The sequence below is a fragment of the Pelobates fuscus genome, chromosome 8 (assembly GCF_036172605.1).
Source record: "Pelobates fuscus isolate aPelFus1 chromosome 8, aPelFus1.pri, whole genome shotgun sequence".
Classification (NCBI taxonomy): Eukaryota; Metazoa; Chordata; class Amphibia; order Anura; family Pelobatidae; genus Pelobates; species Pelobates fuscus.
The window spans coordinates 19,836,311-19,856,343 of NC_086324.1; the positions used below are offsets into that span (position 1 = coordinate 19,836,311).

General features: G+C 43.5%; 1 protein-coding gene across 1 annotated transcript; it reads right to left on the reverse strand.

Annotated features, from left to right (window-relative positions):
* Positions 1 to 306: 306 nt before the first annotated feature.
* MCM6 (minichromosome maintenance complex component 6) lies at positions 307 to 16,874 on the reverse strand. The gene is made up of 17 exons (XM_063429357.1): positions 16,696 to 16,874; positions 14,630 to 14,776; positions 13,101 to 13,211; positions 10,700 to 10,949; positions 10,265 to 10,430; positions 9,523 to 9,668; positions 8,914 to 9,064; positions 8,695 to 8,836; positions 7,702 to 7,843; positions 7,339 to 7,446; positions 7,093 to 7,248; positions 6,583 to 6,711; positions 6,327 to 6,488; positions 3,338 to 3,470; positions 3,090 to 3,254; positions 1,502 to 1,638; positions 307 to 742 (listed from the first exon to the last, which is right to left on the reverse strand). Exons 1-17 carry the CDS (start codon positions 16,794 to 16,796, stop codon positions 620 to 622), a joined length of 2,469 nt encoding a protein of 822 aa, XP_063285427.1. The 5' UTR covers positions 16,797 to 16,874; the 3' UTR covers positions 307 to 619.
* Between the last annotated feature and the right edge of the window lie 3,159 nt (positions 16,875 to 20,033).

Here is a 20,033-nt window from a genome sequence, read left to right on the forward strand (position 1 = left end):
AATTTATACTGTAACACAAGTCATAAACATCTGACTTGTCTTACCAGAGGTACATAGATAAGGAAACTCCTGAAACAATGCGGACAGATAAAAAGACGTGCTAAAGTACAGAGTAGAACTAAGGGAAACCTAATTTAGAACACAAAAAAAAGGTTCTAAGCTTATAAGTTAGATTTCAATTTAAGGGTTATTTTCAGAAGCAAATCAATAGAAGATAGCCAAACAAAGATGGTTTTGATACATAGCATGAAAAAAGTTGGGCGATCAGAGGGTTCAAGGGAACAAAGTGCAAAATATACATTAACGTTCACAATTAAGATGTTTTAATATATTTAACAAATCTACAGCAGTTGCAGATGGCAATACAAAAGTATCAAAATTCAAAAAGTATGACCCACAAAATTGTGTCAAACAGGATAAACTCCAGATCTTGACCTTTTAAAATAAAGTCTGAATAAAACAAGTCCAGAGACCTTAAGAAAATGCCAAGTTACAAGTGTGGTAACATCCTTTGATAATGTGCAGAGGATATAAAGGAAATCCCAACCAAATTCCAGCAATGGAGCAAAATGAAGCTTCTAGAAGTCTATGTTAAAGCACAAGAGTGGCGGCAGTGGGTCTAGTCATCCAGCATGTAGTTTGGATTCACCACTAGAAATGGGTCTTCATCTTTCGATGCTTCCTCTTCCTTACTGGATAGGCTTTTCAGTTCAGTCTGTGTGAGTTCAATTAAGATGTGGTCCTAAAAGACAAAGACAAATTAACCATTTCATTTGGCTGAATTTCACCCTGTAATACTCCTGAAGAAGCAGTGCAGACTCAATATTTGAGCCCCAATGAGATCCTGCTAAAACCTGGACTACTGCCAGGCTTTTCTTTTTACCCCACACAAAGTTGACATTGCAATGTATGCAGGCAGACTGGGCACAAGAGGTACCCTCTTTATTTTAAAGAAAAAGCACAAAGCAGACATCTTCCCACTAGGAGTAGACACACCAGTATTGTGTACCAGGTTAGTGGTTTGTCAAATGGAAATTCTTTGCATTTCTTGTCAGCTTAAATCAAAGTGTAAAGTTGACCAAAATCACATCTATGCACTCTAAAAGCACAAAAATGTCTGTGTGCATTGCAATGGCACAAACAGATTCCATGCAAATCTGATTATGCAAGAGTTGGAAAATAATTGAAAATAAAAAATAAAAAATGCCCAGTATCATGAGAACTTGTTTCTGGACATAGGAGTGATTACATCATTACCCCTTACTGCATTGCAATCCCAGAAACATTGTTTATACTATAACTGATGAAACAGACTTTGTAAATATATAAATGAGGAATAGCTCCAAATTCACTATTGCTATGCAGATCAAATATCCATTTAAATAAACACAGTTACTTGTTAAACAAGTGCACCATCAAAAATACACTAATCCCCTTTCCAAAAAAAATAAAATAAATGGATTATGTTGTGCATACACACTCAGTTACAACATATACTTACATAGTTTACAAGTCTATGAATCACTTTATCGATCATCATTTTACGATTAACAAGTTCTTCTTCAGAATCAATTTCAGACTCGATCTCCTTTAAGTACCAGTTGACTAGTTCACTTTTTTTCTGAGAAAGTTCCTCATCTGTCAATATTAAGTAAGGGAAGCAGATGTTATGATGGATCAGTGTACATTGCTCCAATGTGGTTATAGTGAAAGATACTCAAATCTGTAAAGTGTGAATACCAGCTTAATGGCCAAGATTAATTTTGATGGCAAAAACAAAAACAGACTAAAGTCAGATTAGGCTTCTTTGAAAAACATGCAAATAGTTATGACATATGTATGAAAAATATTCCCCCTGGAGATATGGATTATTTAATCACTGGCTCCTCTTGAAGTATGAACAATGAGACAAGGAAACTCTCCCCCTTCCAGACTATCTCTACTCTTTTACAACACAAAAAAAAAACCAAAAAAAACACCTACAGGATTTGTGTTAAAGGGACTCTCCAGGCAGCCCCTGTTTACTCACCTGGTTCCAGCGCCGGGAGCCTCGTGAAGCCGTGCCCCGGGCGCGAGCAGGGAGCAATCAGACGCTTCCATTTGGAAGCGTCATTGCTCCCTTGTGTGCATGCGCGGCTTCGCCACACATGCGCACAGACTTCAGAGCACTACCGCGCATGCGCGGCTTCGCCACACATGCGCACAGACTTCAGAGCACTACCGCGCATGCGCGTGGTGTAAGCAGCCGCAAACTGAGCTGACTGACAGCTCAGCTCGCGGTCTTTGCCCGCCCCCCATCTCTGCTGACAGGCTGGAGAGAGAAGGCGCGCACACATGATAGGAAGTGCCTCTAGTGGCCGTCTGAGTGACGGCCACTGGAGGTATTCCTATCAATCAATGTAAACACTATTTTCTCTGAAAATACAGTGTTTACATTAGATTGCCTGCAGGGAGCTATAGATCTGACCTGAACAAATACATTAAGCTGTAGTTGTTCAGGTGACTATAGTGTCCCTTTAAGTTTATTACTATAATTAATAAGGAACGCTTCAATCAGACTCCAGCCCCCATGACTGTTTTAGAGGGGCTGAGTCATTGGGTATCATTTAACAATCAGGGGTTATACTATGTTTAAGTTAGTCACCCATCTTCTCTGCTTCTTCCTCCCATACATTACAGGAAGGTTTGCTTTTGCAGCTGGTGATGGCTGATGCTCTGCCCATCAATGGCACCCCATTAAAAGGACTTGAAATTATTACTACTCTTAATACGCAGCCACTGATCAGCAAGGAGAGACTCAGCTGACATGGCAAACCTTCCATCAGGTCATAGGGGGAGCGGTTAGGCACTGTAGGACAAAACTGTTAAACCTTTCAAAACTGATTTAACTCCAGAAGGCAAGTTTCTTCTAGTTTTACCAACTTGGCCAAACCACAGAATGATGTGATCTTTATGTGCCAGAGTTTTTAACTTGGTATTCCTGTATTTTAGATACATAATTACTAGCACTATGCATAGATCATATTCAAACCCCAATTTAAAGAGGATCAGTCATGACAAACTGATTAAGAATTTCTCCTGTCACTTACCTTCAAGCTTCCTCAACTGTAAAACCAACAAGTTAGAAATGCGCTTGTATTCCGCAAAGCTCAGACGCAGGGAAGGTTTGGCAGTTACATCCTTCATTTCTTCATCTACACGCCCATCAACACCATTTACATGACCGTTTACACCGTTGGGAATACCAGCATCTCCTGCAAGCACCAGGACAAGAGAGTGTTACCACCTAGAATGTTATCAATACTGATAATGTATGGAAAACTGTAATGTGCCTTACCATTCACTAGGCCCTGAGGTTCCTCTGCGGCTTCATTTTCATCATCTTGATACAAATTAACATCAGGAGTTTCAACTCTGATGATAGACTTGTTTAATAACCGGAAGGCTTCCTTTACATGTTTCGGCTGTACCTGTACAATACAATCCACAGGAAAGGAGTGTTTTTTATTTATTTATTTTTTTTTATTTCTTTTAATTCTTTATTTTTGTTGCACAGGTGAGTACATTAGCAACGACACATGCCACAACAGCGTATATGTGTATAGTAAACAGATGAAACAGTGGCGTTTAACAGTGGTGCATTTTTGATTTATAGATACAGGCTAAATTTTGAAGAGGAGTTTCAACTTTAACATATATGGGCTTATTAGCTCAGTATTTCAGGATTTAGCTGTCCACTCTGTATTTTATTGTGCTGGGATTTACAGAATTGACAGCTTATTTCACGACAACAGAGCAGGTCCACATAGTCAAAAACATTGCAACAATAACATCGTGTGATAGACAAAAGCACATTTTAGTATAGAGACATATGGTTCTCAGTTAAGCGTTAGGATATTTAGGAGCCCTGCGTGGTAGACATAACATTCGACAAATAGGGTACGTGCAGGGAATGAACGTTTGTGTCATTCATGCCAGCAATAAGGTGGTAAGATATCTAGATTGTGTCTGGAGGATGCGGTCGGTGGATAGGTGTTAGATGCACCTGCTTCGACGTAGGTTGATTTATGGTGGAGCGGAGCGCAGGTGTATCTACCTAATATATGCTGAACTTTGTCTCGACTTTATTTTTAAAAATAAAACATGGAACAAGTGTGGTCTGCCAAGGAGAGTATGCGTGTCTCTAACTCTCGGGACTGTCTCGTATGTCTCGGGCGTTATGTAGGTAAATATATTATACTCTCGTATTCTCCTGAGTATGTGTGTGGGGGGGAATATGAAGGGCTGAGTATTTATTGGCCTGTCGGTGTCGTTTAGTGTGGGATGTCAAAATGGTGGCGTCCCTTTTAATTAAATTGGGCGTTTGGAGAGGAAACAGAGTGAGAAAAAACTTAAAATAAGCAAAGCAATAGTCTATGACTCAGTCTATGTAGCCGTGTGATGTGAGTCTTCAGACCCATTTTCTGTGTCTGGCATCGGCTGCTTCGTTTTCTTCAGGTAAAAGGAGGCAGGGGTGGAAAGGGTAGGTTAAGTCAATTGCGAAATTTACTTGTCGAATAGGTAGTTCGTGGCAATAGTAACCGGCTGGTTAGAGAAAGGTTGGGGAGGGCAGGGCGTCTCTGCCACCTGTCCGAGTTGTCTCAGGTGGTGTTCGGCGTCTGGAGTTCCCCTCCTGGTTCTCGTGGGACAAATGGACGGGTAGTAGCTGGGTTCCAGGCGTGGGTGGTAGCGCTCGATCCTCCGTTAGTCATTGAGACCCCTGAGAGTCCCAACACCGGCAGTAGTCCCCTTGCTCCCTGTATGTCATGTACTGGGTGTGCGGCATCGCCATAATGTACCTGCAGTGTGCGTGGTGCCCTCCATCTATACGGGATGTTGTTTGCCCTCAGGAGGGCCATGAAAGGCTGTAGAGAGCGGCGCCATGCAAGCGTGTTCCCCGATAGATCTGCGTAGAAGGACAGCGCCATGCTCTCGAAGGGGTATGGGGAGTGGTTGCGCACTGCTGTAAGGACTGCGGTTTTATCTCTGTTCTTCTGGAACCGGATGATCAGGTCTCGCGGTGCATCTGCCGGGGCCTTGACCGGTTTAGGTATGCGGAACATTCCTTCGATCTCCACCGCTTTCGCTTGTTTGGGTGGTAGGAGCGCGTGGAGCAGTCGGCGTACTAGGTGGGGCAGTTCTGCTTCTGTAGTATTTTCGGAGATCCCCCGGACTTTGAGGTTTAGGCTTCTCCTATGATCCTCAGTCACCGAGAGTCTCTGCTCCATTTTCGCTTGCTGTTGGGTCAGCTCACCCACTGTTTGTTGCAGCTGTGCTATGTGTTTCGCATTTAGGCTGGCGTTTTGTTCCAATGTGGCCATACGGCCTGTCAGGCCTCTCAGGTCTTGCCGGATTTGGGCCACGTCGGCCTGTAGTGTGTGTTGTAGGCCCGCAAGCAGATCTTTCAGGATCGCCGTTGTGACTGGGGCAGAGTCTGGCGGTGCAGGTGGCGGCCTAGAGGCCTGTAGTGGTAGCGCTTGTTCCTCCGCTGCCTCGTCCGAGTAGTCTTCTGACATGTCGGAGGCGAAGTCCACGTTAGCGGCTGTTTTGGCTTCTTCAGCTCTCTGGGCCTGACGCCAGAGGTCCCCTATATTTCTGCTCATGCTGGGGTTGTCTGGCTTAGATTTCTTGGTCTTGCGACCCATGATGTCTTTGCCTTGCTGATGTTTTGTTTTGGGTTCGTATTTGAGGGTTTTTGGCCCGTTTACCACGGTTTTTATGGCTTGTTGGTGCCGAGCTATTCCCACATGCGGCCAGTCAGTTCAACGGCTTGGCTCCGCCCCCGTGTTTTTTATTTTTTAATTGACTTTTGCATCACACGGGCCCAAAGCTAAGGCAAAGCACACTAGAAAGTTTAATCAAGCAGTTAAAAAAAATAAAAAAAATACGTTTAATACACTTTCAATATGGCTGTCAAACCACATACCCAATAGGAGATACAAAAGCACGCAAATTAGAGATTTCAAATGGACATAATTTTGTACAAATCTGATTATTCACATTTGTTTCAATTTTAGTTGCCAAATCAAGAGTACAGCAGGCAAAAATATGTATAAGAAATCTGACAGGTTTAACTGAAATCTTGGGACAATCTTTTCCTCTCAATTACAAAATTTGAAACTTTAATTTTCATGTCATCCAATATGTTCATGTTCTATTTTCAGCTAAAGCCAACAGTTAGTGCGGGGGAGAGAGCACACGCTCACCCACAAAAGCAGAAAGAGCACTATGCTTTAAGTGGGTGATATAGGAACAAACCAAGAGCAAAAGAATGTTTTAATACAGACCTCATCGCTGCAGTGCATCCTTGCCATAGACTCTGACAACCGTATCATACTTTCCAGCTGCCGAACAGTTATCCTCCAGGCTGATTTGGCAACTCCAGAGCCATCACGTTGGCGTAGCCTTTTGTACTGCTCCACTATGAATTCCTCTGACTCCTTAGAGATCTGTTGACATTTATATGTATGGTAAAACTAAGGCTATGCGAAAAATAAACCCACAGTGCACCCATAAAATATATAGCAAATTTGTGAAATATACCTTTGGTTTAAACTGTCGGGCAAACAGCAGATAACGTCTGACTTCATCCAAACTATAAACTCTGTCAATGGATTCTTCAATCCTAGAGTGAAGGTCAACAATACGCCGTGCAATGGCATAGTCTGTTACCTAAAAACCAAAGTGAATACATTTGAGAACTAATATATGGTTACAAGAGTGGGCTCTAAAATGTTTTACCTAGAAGTCCTTTACCAGAGGCATTTACCCAACGACTGTTTACAGTGTGAGAACTCTTTAGATTGGTCTTACAACTTGAAAGTTCATACTCTATTCTATATTTAATGTTATTGTAAAGAAATCTTCACATTTATTGTAAAGTACTCATTGTAAAGTATTAAGTTTTCCCAAACAACTCTTCATGTAATCAAGAATTACTTACTTGAATGACTTAATTTGCATATTAGTAACCAAATCCTGGCAGAGAACCCACTATAAGAATGTTTCATACAGATATTATGCAGGTAACATTTGTTACAAAACCAGCCTTACCTCATTACACTCATCTACCAAGATGAAGAAAAGGTCAAATCTTGACATGATTGGAGCAGACAAATTCACATTTTGCTTTAGGGACTTGGACCGGTCATAACGGCCACCAACAGGATTTGCTGCAGCCAAAATGGAAGTCCGGGCATTAAGTGTTGCCTTGGATAGTGAGAGGAGTAAGAGCAAAGTATAAAAAAAAGAGAACAAAGGACAATCTTAAAACAGCAGGTCTTTAGTATTTGTATTTACCTTGACCCCAGCTTTGGTGATGGAAATAGTCTGCTGTTCCATGGCTTCATGGATAGCAACCTGATCCCTTAGTTCCATCTTGTCAAACTCATCAATACAACATACACCCTAAAAAGTAAAAAAAAAAAGTTATATACAAGCCCTCCCAGAAATGGTGCACGCCATTTGACAGTATTGTGAAGTATTATGAAAGCTGCAGTACGCTTGACTTGCAAATATTGTGGGACACAAATTGGAATACTTGTCAAGGTGTTCAGTTTTATAAAGATGAGCTAACCTTTTGATGTCAAATGGCATAAACACACACAAAATATTTTGAATGGCATTATTTAGCACTCATTAGGTCAGTCACAGTTTACTTACATTATCCGCCAACATGAGGGCCCCAGCCTCAATCACAAACTCGTGGGATTCTTCATCTTTCACAACTGCAGCAGTCAGACCAGCAGCAGAAGATGCTTTACCACTTGTGTATACTGCACGCGGACTGAACTCCTCCACGTGTCTAAACACAGAAACAATTCATTTGAGCCAACAAACCTAAACAATACAACGCATTGAAGTAGCAAACAGCATGTGGGTGCCAACATCCTTTGTGTCAAACTGAGGAGTTTGACAAACATTGGGTTTCTCCAAGTCTGTTCCCATTGCTACAACAAGTTTGCCTTTTCAAAATATTAGAATTTGCCATAACCTGTTGCTTTACTTTTTTTTTTTTTTTTTAAAGTTATTGCATTGCTCAATATTTCGACCAGCAATTGGCTAGTGAAAAATTCAGCCCTGAAGAGCAGAGATTTATTTCTGGTGATTATGCCACAGAGGCTCTAGGCTTGCAGGATTATGTAACTTTCAGGTTCATCAAGTAGTGCTGCCCTAGAAGTTTTGAGCACTGATTAAAGGGACACTGTAGCTCATTGAAGTGGCCTGGGTGCAATGTCCCATGTCCCTTAACCCTACAGTGCTAATTATTGCAGTTTCTGAGAAACTGCAATAATTACCTCTGAGTGTTAACTCCTATAGTGGCTGTCTACCAGCCAGCCACTAGAGGGACTTCCTGAATTGAAATGGACCTTTGGTCCATTATCCGATGCTGGACATCCTAATGCTCTGCATGAGGACCTCCTGCGTCAGACTTTTCCCTATAGGAAAGCATTGAAAAGCCATGTATGAGCATCAGGTCTCCAATGCTGGCTGACGTCAGTGGGGGAGGAGTGTGGGCAGAGCAGGACCCAGCGCCGAGGGACATCAGCGCTAGATTCAGGTATTTGACCAAAGAAGTTTTAACCTCTTCAGCGCAGTGGGAGCACACTGTAGGACTCTATAGTGCCAGGAAAATGAATGATCAAGTTTTCTTACTTGAGGAACTGGCTCTTTGCAGTACTGGGATCACCAACAACACAAACATTGATGTCTCCGCGTAATGATGTGCCCTCCATGGTCGACTTAGGAACACCCCCAAACAGCATGAGCAAGATTCCTCGCTTTACCTCGTCATTGCCTGGAAAATTAGAAGGCAGGTTTACTTGAGGACCAGGATCAAGAAATCAATACTAAAAGTCAGTCATTAAGACTCACCATGAACAGTGGGAAAGAGACTAGTACAGAGATTGTGATACAGGTTCTTATCCTGACTCATTTCAAACACTTTCTCCCACTCTTTCACAGACATCTGGTTTTTCAAGCTCTCGGCAGTCATGTCTTCATCATGGAGATCCTTTCCACCAAACTAAAAGAGAGAACACCTCTTTAGTCATATCTGCAAACAGGCACCTGGCACTGCTAGGCAACCATTCAGAAATAGTTGTTGCCAAATAAGTATAATATGATTTAATGACAAAGAGATTGTGCATGATATAGATAGATAGATATATATATATATATATATTATATATATTATTACAGAATAGTATTTTAATCACGTGCAGTTTAAAAAAAAAAAAAAAAAAAACAATAGTTATACTGCTGATCCCAGTTCTGGCAGGTATCACCAAAAGGTGGATTCAAAGCGAATTTAGAACACACTGTTTTGGGGCTATCCATTAAGAGTAAAAGTAACTCCCAGCCATGTACAGCAGTCTAATGTCCTTGTGTTCTTTAGGTAGATAGTTAAGCTATGGAAAAATCCCCACAAGTCCTTTTTAATAACAAAATTACTTTATTCCATTTGCTCCCAGAGTAACATACCCTTGGATTAGTTGGAGAGACATAGCACGCCAGGAATACTAGTTTGTAGGACAAATCCCTCACGCCAAGAGCTCGTAGTCCACGCACTCCCTCTGTCTCATAACCTTCTGCCCCAGACACCCGGGAGCTGGTTTCTGCACGCACACCTACATAGAGGAAAATATTGGTGATTGTCACTTAAATATATACCAATTATATACCAAGCAAAGCCATCAATTGTCACCTAACAAATGGCCCTACCACCTGGATACAGGAACCTTTGGAAATCTGGTAAGCCGCTTGCAAAGAAAAAGGAGTCTCGGTTTAATAGGTTGTCAAAATAAAAAAAATAAAATAAAAAAAAAAGTGTAGTGACTTGCAGTTCAGGTTCCATATGCAATGCTTCTGGAAGTTTAATATAGTCCATACTTTTAGCAAAAAAAAAAAAAAAAAAACACAAGAGGAAGCACACTGCCACCTAGGAGTCAGGTTTGTTTACCAAGTGTCCCATCCAAAGAAACAGTGTATTTTTCAAAACTCTACAAGAGGAACAATTGCTATTGTTTTAGATGCAGGGTGCTACGATTTCTAGAAGAGGAAAAGCTCTGGTTTCAGTTCATAGATTTCCTTTTCAATACATATTTACTGTAGAGTTTTGCTTGTTTTGTGAAACAATGAGCTTGTGTGCAGTTACAGAAGAACACAGGTGATTTATTCAAACTAGTGCTACTACTTGACAAATCTCAAAGTGCAGATCGGGTACCTGGAGTTGTTAGCTGGGATATATCAGGTACAACAATCAGCGACCCAGTGAAATCACACCGATCACCAGCCTGACACGATTCAACGGCTTCTGCTCGCAGAACCACTTCCAGACTGCGTGGAATGCTCCCACGTGGCAGCTCTGCCTGGGTCTCTTGAATGCGAACCTGGAACGAGGCAAATAACTTCTTAGGAGAGCTAAAGAGCAAAAATTTTGATTGAAATCAGCTACAGCAAGAGACTGATCAGGTCATGAATTTAGAAAAGCATTTCTGTTACAGTGGATTTATAAACAGATGGTAGGCATCTATTAATGGGTATATGAAACCCTACTCTACAATGCCAACACTAGTAGTGCTACCCAGATGAAGTATTTTAAGTAAGACCATTACCAAGGCACAATTTAACGCAAATTCATATTACATATCATTATTACCTTCTGAAAGTCCACAAATCTGGATTTGTTAGTGTCCAACATGAACCTCCTCCTGTTGGCACACACCGGATTCCTGCAGATACTTGGCTGAGTGTATTTGAACTGCTGCTCCACATCTCTGACAACTGTTTGGCAGTCGAGGCACACAAAGGTCCCACTCACCAGTTCTGGGTGCACAGGGTGGGTTCGGACAACTTGACCACTGATACGGAGCAAGGACCCAATACGAGGAGTGGTCAACTCTCTAATCCTGTGTGAGGATAACAAAAAGTGTTAAGATTGTGATCTTTGGAACTGCCTATAAGTGCCTGCTTTCACACCCGACTTATTACCTTTAACTTTTTAACTTGTAATATATCAGACTGAAATCTTATGCCATGCACGGGCTTTTTAATTCTTTATTTTTCATGTGCTCAGATTAACAATAGGCGCGCAGAGCCACGACAGCTTCTGCACACATTTTCATAAGTTTACAGCGTAGACAGCACATTTTTTTTTTTATAGATATGACATGAGGAATACAGGTAGTTAAACATAATGATAGTAGGTAGCGTTTAGCATGCTAGAGTGAACGTGCATTTGTCTTGTCTAGTAGCGCTGAAGTATGTATATCCAAGATATTGCATCACTAGTAACGACAGCTATAATGGTAGGATATATGTTGCACACTATGAATTTTTTATGCAGGCATAATAAACAGCATATTGAAGCGTAAAATATTAAACAAGTAAAATTATTAGGCAAACACATGTGTCAATGTAAGATTAATTGGGAACAGGCTATCTGAGCGCATGTCTAATAAGTGCTGTATAAGATCATAAAAACATAAAAGTTCCTTACAAAATAATACAGTTCAAAACATACCATTACTGAGGGGTCAAGAGTATACAGACTAGGTAATGGTTTGGCTAGCCTTTGACACATATATGCAACAGCGTGGAAGACACTGCAAGGGGTGTAGCAGTGGTAGTTAGTAAGCATTATATATTAATTCAGCGCGTAAAACACAACATATGGTATAATAAACGGGCTATGAGGCTTTGAAAAACATCTATGAATAAGTCCCAAAGGCTAAGTCCAGACAGAAGTATGCCAGGTTCAGGTAGGGAGACCTGTACATGTTGGGGAGTCCCCAGGGTATTTCAGTTCTGCAGAGCCGTCCGTGTTTGTGCCGAGAGACAGTCCAGGGCCTCTTGCCTGTTCAGCCGATGCCCAGTCTGTTCTGTGTTCGTGGGTCACTCTGCGTTGGGCTTGTGTTCCGCCGGTATGTACCTTTTGCAAGGATGTGAGGTGGTATTGTGCCTGGGTGCCTCGTGGTGAGTCTGAGCGCAAGTCCGCCATCTTGTGAGGTTGCGTGTGTCAGAGTCCCGGTGGCTTTGCTCTTACTTTTGTGGATGCGGATGTGAGTACCTGGGTTGGCGTGGTCGGATTCCCACCCTCTCTTGTGTCGGGTCGGAAGTGGCTGGACGGCCGCCCTGAGGGCCTGTAGCGGGGCTCCATAGTGGCGACGGCGGGTCACCGGGCGGATCCACGTGGCCACCGTCCGAGCCGCTAGAGGATAGTGCATTCCCCTGGTGTGCAATATCTCGCAGAAAGCCGAGTAGAGCCAGTCCAGGGCCACCAAGGGGTGGGGGTGTCGCAGCTGCACCTCGTTCTTTCTGTTCGGCAGTCGTTGAGCAGCCATCTTAGGTACGGCTGGCTTGCTCTCTGTCAGTAAGGCAGTTGTCGCACTTGCTTTCAGCCCTAGCTCGCCCGTCTAGTGGGGACCGGGATGTCCCCCCCGGTCCAGAGGGGGGGGGGTAGGAGGTCTGCAGCGCTTTCCGGGGACTCAGGTGTCGAGGAGAGCGGCCGCCTCTCCCCAGCTCCAACTCCCGTAGGCCTCAGGTTGTGTTGCGGTCTATGTACCCCGATTTGCACAAAAAGGGTTTCCCCCGATTCTCCGGTGCACCCCCGTCGTGGGTGTCGCACCCTGGAGGGGTTCTGGGCAATATAGCCGCTGATTTTGCCTTGTTTATTTCTCGCCCGGTGGGAGCTCTGTCCCCATGCGTCTAGTCAGCTTGGCGGTCAGGCTCCGCCCCCCCATGCACGGGCTTTTTATACCACTCCAGCATTTAAAATATATTGAACTGACTTACAGATGAACATTAATAAATTACACAATACAAAATACATTTAGTGTTTTAACCATAATGTGCACAGTTCAGTATATTTATAAAGTAAATATGTATGAATTAAAGATGGGAACAAGACTCTTTTAACACAGTTAATGATGTATTGCACACGCCAAAAATAAAAAGGGTATCTTTCACATCTTTATCTTGGATATGGACGTCTGAATGTTCATATTTGATTCATAAAGGTCAACATCACTGATTTCTACAACAGTAACTTAAATACTTACTTGTGTCTGGTAGGAAGATCTTGGAAAGCAACGTAAAACTCCTTGTTTAGTGGTACATTTCCATGGTCTCTTGCAAATGACCTGACTGCTCTGCACAGGAAAGGGTACACCCTGGAAATGAATTAAAAAGGAACAAGTCTTAAACAAGGTTTTTTGATCAGGATATGATTATACAATTCTTTACTTACAGCAAACTTAGAAAGCCTGACTTAAAAGTCTACTCCAGCCTCATGGCATGGTTCCCTAGTAATTGGCAATCCGTTCAACAGCTTACCTGGGTCCTGTCCAACTCCTGCTCTCTGAAGGCAGATTTAAGATCTTGACACATTAGTTGGCTGGGAACATCAGCTGACTGCTCAGTCTATCAATGAGCATCTGATTATTGTAATTTGCACAGAATTGACATTAGCAATCCAGAATACATGTTCTGGGCTGGCTAATAACACCCCAATGACTACTGGAGGTGTAGTAATACCTTTGGCAGCAGAGGAATTAATCTCCTACATGGTTTACATAGAGAATCTTTGCACATACATAATCCAGGCACCATGACTACTTCAAATTACTGGTCACGTTGCCCGAATTAACCTTGAAAATCCAAACAGAAGTGCCCAAGGATATGCCTTTCAGATCTAATGCTCTAGATCAGGGGTTCCCAACCCAGTCCTCAAGTACCCCCTACCAGGCCAGGATTTAGGGATTACCCTGTTGTGTCCAACGTGTTTCTCAGATGTTACTTTAAAAGTTTTTAACTCCTGATCTGTAAATGGAACATTAAAGGACCACTATAGTGCCAGGAAAACACTTTTTCCTGGCACTATAGTGCCCCCACCCTCAGGGTCCCACTCCCGCCGGGCTGAATGGAGAGGAAGGGGTTAATCCCTTAACTTTTTTCAGCGCTGGGGACTCTCCTCCTTTCCAGTCAACGGCTGAATGTGCATGCACGGCAAGAGCCGCGTGCGCAGTCAATCCATAGGAAAGTTTTCTCAATGCTTTCCTATGGACGCTGGCATCTTCTCACTGTGAAAATCACAGTGAGAAGCGTGGAAGCGCCTCTAGCAGCTGTCAATGAGAGCCACTAGAGGCTGGATTTGTAAACATGTTTACAGCAGAAAGGGTTAATCCTAGATGGACCTGGCACCCAGATCACTTAATTGAGCTGAAGTGGTCTGGGTGCCTATAGTGGTCCTTTAAATGCAATTTGTTGTAGGTTCTAGCAAGCTATAAACAGAGCTTAAGATAAGACATTCTAAATTAAACAGAAGTCGCAATAAAGTAAGTGTAAACATTAGATGACTCTTTGCAGGAAATATTTAGAAAGGCTGTCAGTCACATGCAGGGAGTTGTGACCAGGGCTGCACAAAAAAAGTGAATTAATCCTAAATGGCAGAGAACTGAACTGTAAGACTGCAGGGGCATGATTTATAAACCAGAACTGCTACAATAAGCTAAAGTAGCTTGGCGACTATATTGTCCTTTTTATTTGTGCAGGCACATTATAATGCAGACAACTATACACTGCTACGCACCTATAAAACTCTTCTTGAATAGTTGTCGCCAGCTGTTGATTAAACTGCTCGAGATCCAGAAAGCTGACCACCAGAGTGTTTCTCTCAGGTCGAATCAATTCCTCTGCTTCGCTTCGATACTTTATTTCTCCATCCTGTCCCTGAAATCTAGAACCAAAATAATTGAAACGTTAACTTTATCACAGGCTATTAAACCTCCCATGTGACTGGTTGCTGGATTATGTTGTGTTAGTAGCAGGTTATCCACAAATTTTAGGATTTTGTAAGAAAACAATGGTAGTATCATTGAAAGCAGGAGCAGTTTTTGGCAGGTCTTATGAACAAAACACTGACAGACGCTGAAAGCTCCCTGTAAGAAAATTGGTGAAGCGTTTTGCTACGCATGTGTAATAGCCACCTATGTGAAAGCATTAGATTGTGAGATATTGTCAAATTTGATGATCTCAGCCATGGAAGCGGAATGGAGCGTGAACAGTGATGTAAATGCCGAAACAGTGCTAGAAGGTGAGTAAAAATACCTTTATAAATGTAGGTAAGGGGGGGGCCAGTACACCTAAACGTGGTTTTAAAACTATAGTGTCTGAAATACCAGTGTGTTCCTTTAAGCTTTTTCAATGCAGTTGAGACTGAAGAGTTGCCGTGGTTTAAAATAAATAAACCATGGAGCTCAGGGCAACAGAACCACTACAGCAAGGGTCCTTAAACTACAGCCCACCAGGGTCCTGAACCTGGCCCACACTTAGGGCCACCTGATCTGCCCTATATCTTCAGGGGCCGGTCAGCGCTGCGGCTGTACAATAGCGCGACTGGGCCCCTTTATTAAAAAAAATATATATATATATATTTTTTTAAATTACAGCCACAAGTATTGCTGGGAGGAAGTGACGCCGGTGGTCACTTCCTCCGCGCGAGAGGGAAGAGAGCCGGGCCGCTGGAGCCATGCAGACTCCCATCAGCCACAGCCACCTTCCTGCAAAAAAAAAAGTTAAGCAAAATTACATATGTATATGCGTGTCTGCCTGCATGTATGTGGGTGTGTGTATGTCTGACTGTTTGTGTGTGCGCGCATGTGCGCATAGGAATTTGTTCATATTTTTTATAGTCCGGCCTCCAACAGTGTCTGAGGGACCATGAACTGGCCCCCTGTTTAAAAAGTTTGAGGATCCCTGCACTACAGCAAGCTGTGCCTAGATCTGTTTATTGTTCCTTTAACAGAAGTTACTCATGACAACGTGAATTGATTTTTAGACCAAGCCATGTAAACAAAAAAAAATAGTTTATAAAAAAGTTTTCCATTCTAGTTTGCTTATTTAAGCTTACAATGTGAGATTCCCTTTGAATTTCTGACAATACACACAGAGTAATCCTGCTTTGTCGCCTTTATTGTGATAAAGTCTTGACACAGTGCAGCATGAATAGCCTTGGCACTCCAGCTGTTGCAGACTACGTTTCCCTTGATGCTCCGCTTACAGTAACATGAAAACCACAGAACACATTAGCTATAAAACAGCCATCCCTGCTAACGCCATGCACTCCTATAGCTCCAACAGGTTCCAGAGCGCAGTATCCATCACATGAGCCATAATATTTATTATTAAATAACCGCCCCCATATTATGTGGCTCCTAAGAGCCGTGCCGTGGCCCCCAGAGAGGCTGCGGCCCCCGAGAGCCGAGCCGTGGGCCCCAGAGACAGGAAGGCTGTGGCCCCTGAGAGCCGTGCAGTGGCCCAGACACAGGGAGGCTGTGGCCCCTGAGAGCCGTGCCGTGGCCCCCAGGGAGGCTGTGGCCCCTGAGAGCCGTGCCGTGGCCCCCAGGGAGGCTGTGGCCCCTGAGAGCCGTGCCGTGGCCCCCAGGGAGGCTGTGGCCCCTGAGAGCCGTGCCGTGGCCCCCAGGGAGGCTGTGGCCCCTGAATGCCGTGCCGTGGCCCCCAGGGAGGCTGTGGCCCCTGAATGCCGTGCAGTGGCCCCAGACATAGGGAGGCTGTGCCCCCTGAGAGCCGTGCCGTGGCCCCCAGAAAGGCTGTGGCCCCTGAGAGCCGTGCCGTGGCCCCTGGTTCGGTACTCACTCCTCCAAGAAGTCCTGGAAGAGTTTCTGGCATTTCTCGGCCACCTCATCCTTGACTTGCTGGCTGGCGGCAGCGGCGAGCGCGGGGTCGGCTAGGTCCATGCTGGGCGGTTATGGCTGCTTCCTGCTCTCTCAGACACTAACCGGGACTTTCGCGCCAAACTCTCGGCGTCACGTGACGGATTTCGCGCCAAACTCAACTAATCAACAGGCTGGCACTAACAAAGCTGTCAGTTAACGGAAGCGGCCAATCAGCAGAGAGGATTTACAAGGGGACTCCGCCCACTGCTATATTAACTCCAGCACTGCTGGACATTATTGAAGTGAGGGGGCTGGTTTGTTGTGGAGCGCCCCCTTGAGGCTCTGACTGGGAATGTCACAAGGAAATTCACTGAACTGTGAATATTATAGCAAGACAGGAGGCTCCTATTATACATTAACTTTCTTTACTTAACTCCAGCAGCAAAGTGAATAAAAGACAAAAAAAAAAAAAAACAGCGAACAGCGTAACTGAAATGGAACACTCGGTAGCCAATCAGCATCCAGCATAGTCTATATATAGAATGATCCCCAATATTCCTCCTCTTTCTTTGCTGCTCCAGCAGAGATAATTATCATATGTATTCACTTATGCTACTGTTTTCTATTTGAATACCTTCTGGTTTGGTTAAATATATCTGTATATATATTTATTCCTTTATGTTGTAGGTTTTCTGAAGTAATGTTATATATTTTTCTTTTAATATTTTTGTTTAATATATATATTTGGTTCATACACACTGGCATTCGCGCCTTTTAATCCGAAGTGAGTTCGCGGTTTGTCCGAGTTTGGTGGTTTACATACTTTTAATTTATTTTGAATGACTCACGTTCAATAGTTTTCTGGCGAATCGAGGCCATTCGTTATATTGTATTAGTTTATTATATTCGCGGTCGCGGGTTTTGTGTACGAACGTGTATTTCACTGTTCAGTTGATTTCTACAGTTTTTCATGCGAATCGCTATTTCAGTTAGTCCGTCATAGATTGATGATGTTATTGTGGGCGGGAATTCCAGTTCGTTCGCTCTCAGCTAACTTTCCCGCCCACTTTACCTCAGCGCAGCGTTTCTCCACAACTTTGTTGATCTTTGTTGGTAATTATTATAAGTTTGAAATTATATGACTTTCCTGTCAGGATTTTACCTAATCTTTTGCAACATTATTTTACTATTTACTATTACAATTTGTTGCAATATTGAACGATGAATTCTAAAGAAATTAGACAAACTCCTTCTCAGTCACCAAACCCTGGTGCTACTCATTATTATTATTATTATCGCCATTTATACAGCGCCAACAGATTCCGTAGCGCCTTACAATATTATGAGAGGGGGGATGTAACTATAAATAGGACAATTACAAGAAAACTTAACCCTATTCAAACGAGCTTACAGACTATAGGAGGTGGGGTATTAGAAACGTTAAGACAGGAAATATCAAATAGGGTGGGAGTGAAGCAGAGCTGGATGAGAGAGTAAATCACTGTCCTATAGGAGAGAGCAAGAGACAGGTATATGAGGTAGAGATTACTCTGGGAGGCCATAAGCTTTCCTAAAGAGATGGGTTTTAAGGCCCTTCTTAAATGATTGAAGACTAGGGGAGAGTCTGATGGCAGTAGGCAGGCTATTCCATAGGAAAGGAGCCACCTGCGAGAGGTCCTGCAAGCGCGAGTTGGCCTTACAGGTGCGAGCAGCGGTCAGGAGGTGGTCACGGGCAGAGCGGAGGGAACGAGGAGGGGCATACCTATGGATCAGTGAAGAGATATAAGAGGGGCTAGAATTGTTCAGTGCTTTAAATGCATGGGTTAGCACTTTGAATTGACTCCTATAGGATACAGGGAGCCAATGTAAGGACTGGCAGAGGGGTGAGGTGTGAGAGGACCGACTAGAGAGGAAAATCAGTCTAGCTGCAGCATTCATTACAGAGTGTAGTGGGGCAATACGGCTTTTGGGGAGACCAATCAGGAGAGGGTTACAGTAATCCATGAGGGAAAATACTAGAGCATGGACAAGCTCCTTGGTAGCATCTTGTGTAAGAAAGGGGCGGATGGGGGCTATGTTTTTGAGTTGGAACCTACAGGACTTGGCAACAAACTGGATGTGAGACTCAAAGAGTCAAGTATGATGCCAAGACAGCGCGCTTGCAGGGATGGACTTATGTGGATATCACTGACTTGAAGGGAGAGCGAGAGAGGAGGATCAGTATTAGGAGGAGGAAAGACAAGGAGCTCAGTTTTAGAGAGATTGAGTTTCAGAAAGCGTGAGGACATCCAGTCAGAGATGGAAGAAAGGCAAGCAGTGACACGTTGCAGGACGGCAGGGAAGAGGTCTGGGGAGGAGAGGTATATCTGAGTGTCATCAGCGTACAGGTGGTAGTGGAATCCAAAAGAGGCAATAAGTTTACCAAGAGAGGCAGTATAAAGAGAAAATAGAAGGGGACCAAGGACAGAGCCTTGGGAGACTCCATCCGAGACAGGATGAGGGGAGGAGGTATCCTTGGAAAAGGAGACACTGAATGAGAGTTGGGAGAGATAGGAGGAAAACCAAGAGAGGACAGAGTCACAGAGACCGAGCGATTGAAGAGTTTGAAGGAGGAGAGCATGATCAACGGTGTCAAAGGCAGCAGAGGGGTCAAGGATAATTAATATGGAGTAGTGACCTTTAGATTTAGCGGAGATTAGGTCATTAGTAACTTTGATAAGAGCAGTCTCAGTAGAGTGGAGAGGGCGAGGGCGGAAGTGGAGAGGGTGGAAGCCAGACTGAAGAGGGTCAAGGAGAGAGTTGTAATTAACTGTGAAATCCTCACAGAGGATTCTTTACAAAATATTGTAGACTTATCCGTTCACAAATCACTTTCATCTACAATTTATACTGCAATGTATTCCATGCAAGAAACAATTGCTAAGTCTGTGACTCAGGCCATAAGCAATTCAAAACCTAATGATAAGAATCACTTAATTAATACTCCTTCAGACCAGTTATGGTCACCTGTGGAGTCAGAACGGAATTTAGCTCAGGTATTCAGGAGATCTGGGAAGGCCACCCAAAAACGCAAACACTGCTTAGACGGTCCTTGGACCAGCGGCTGAAGGTCTCCTATTCGGAGAATCCTTTATTAAAGAGATTAATACATATGTCAATTTATTTAGCTCCCTTGATAAGGCTCAGCCATCTCTGAGGAAAGTATTCAACCCTAAGGTTTTTGGAAGGACCCGCTCTTCCAGCCGCTCCTTTCAACATAGACAGGTTCCAAGGAACACCTTTCAGCCCACCAGGCCCTCATATGACACCCAACAAATA

Coding starts and splice junctions, on each gene's coding strand:
- MCM6 (XM_063429357.1), bottom strand. CDS start 16,796: ATGGACCTAGCCGACCCCGCGCTCGCCGCTGCCGCCAGCCAGCAAGTC. Junction 6,712..7,092: donor TGGTAGATGAGTGTAATGAG/GTAAGGCTGGTT, acceptor TTTGGTTTTTAG/GTAACAGACTATGCCATTGC. Junction 3,471..6,326: donor GGATGCACTGCAGCGATGAG/GTCTGTATTAAA, acceptor TGTATTGTACAG/GTACAGCCGAAACATGTAAA.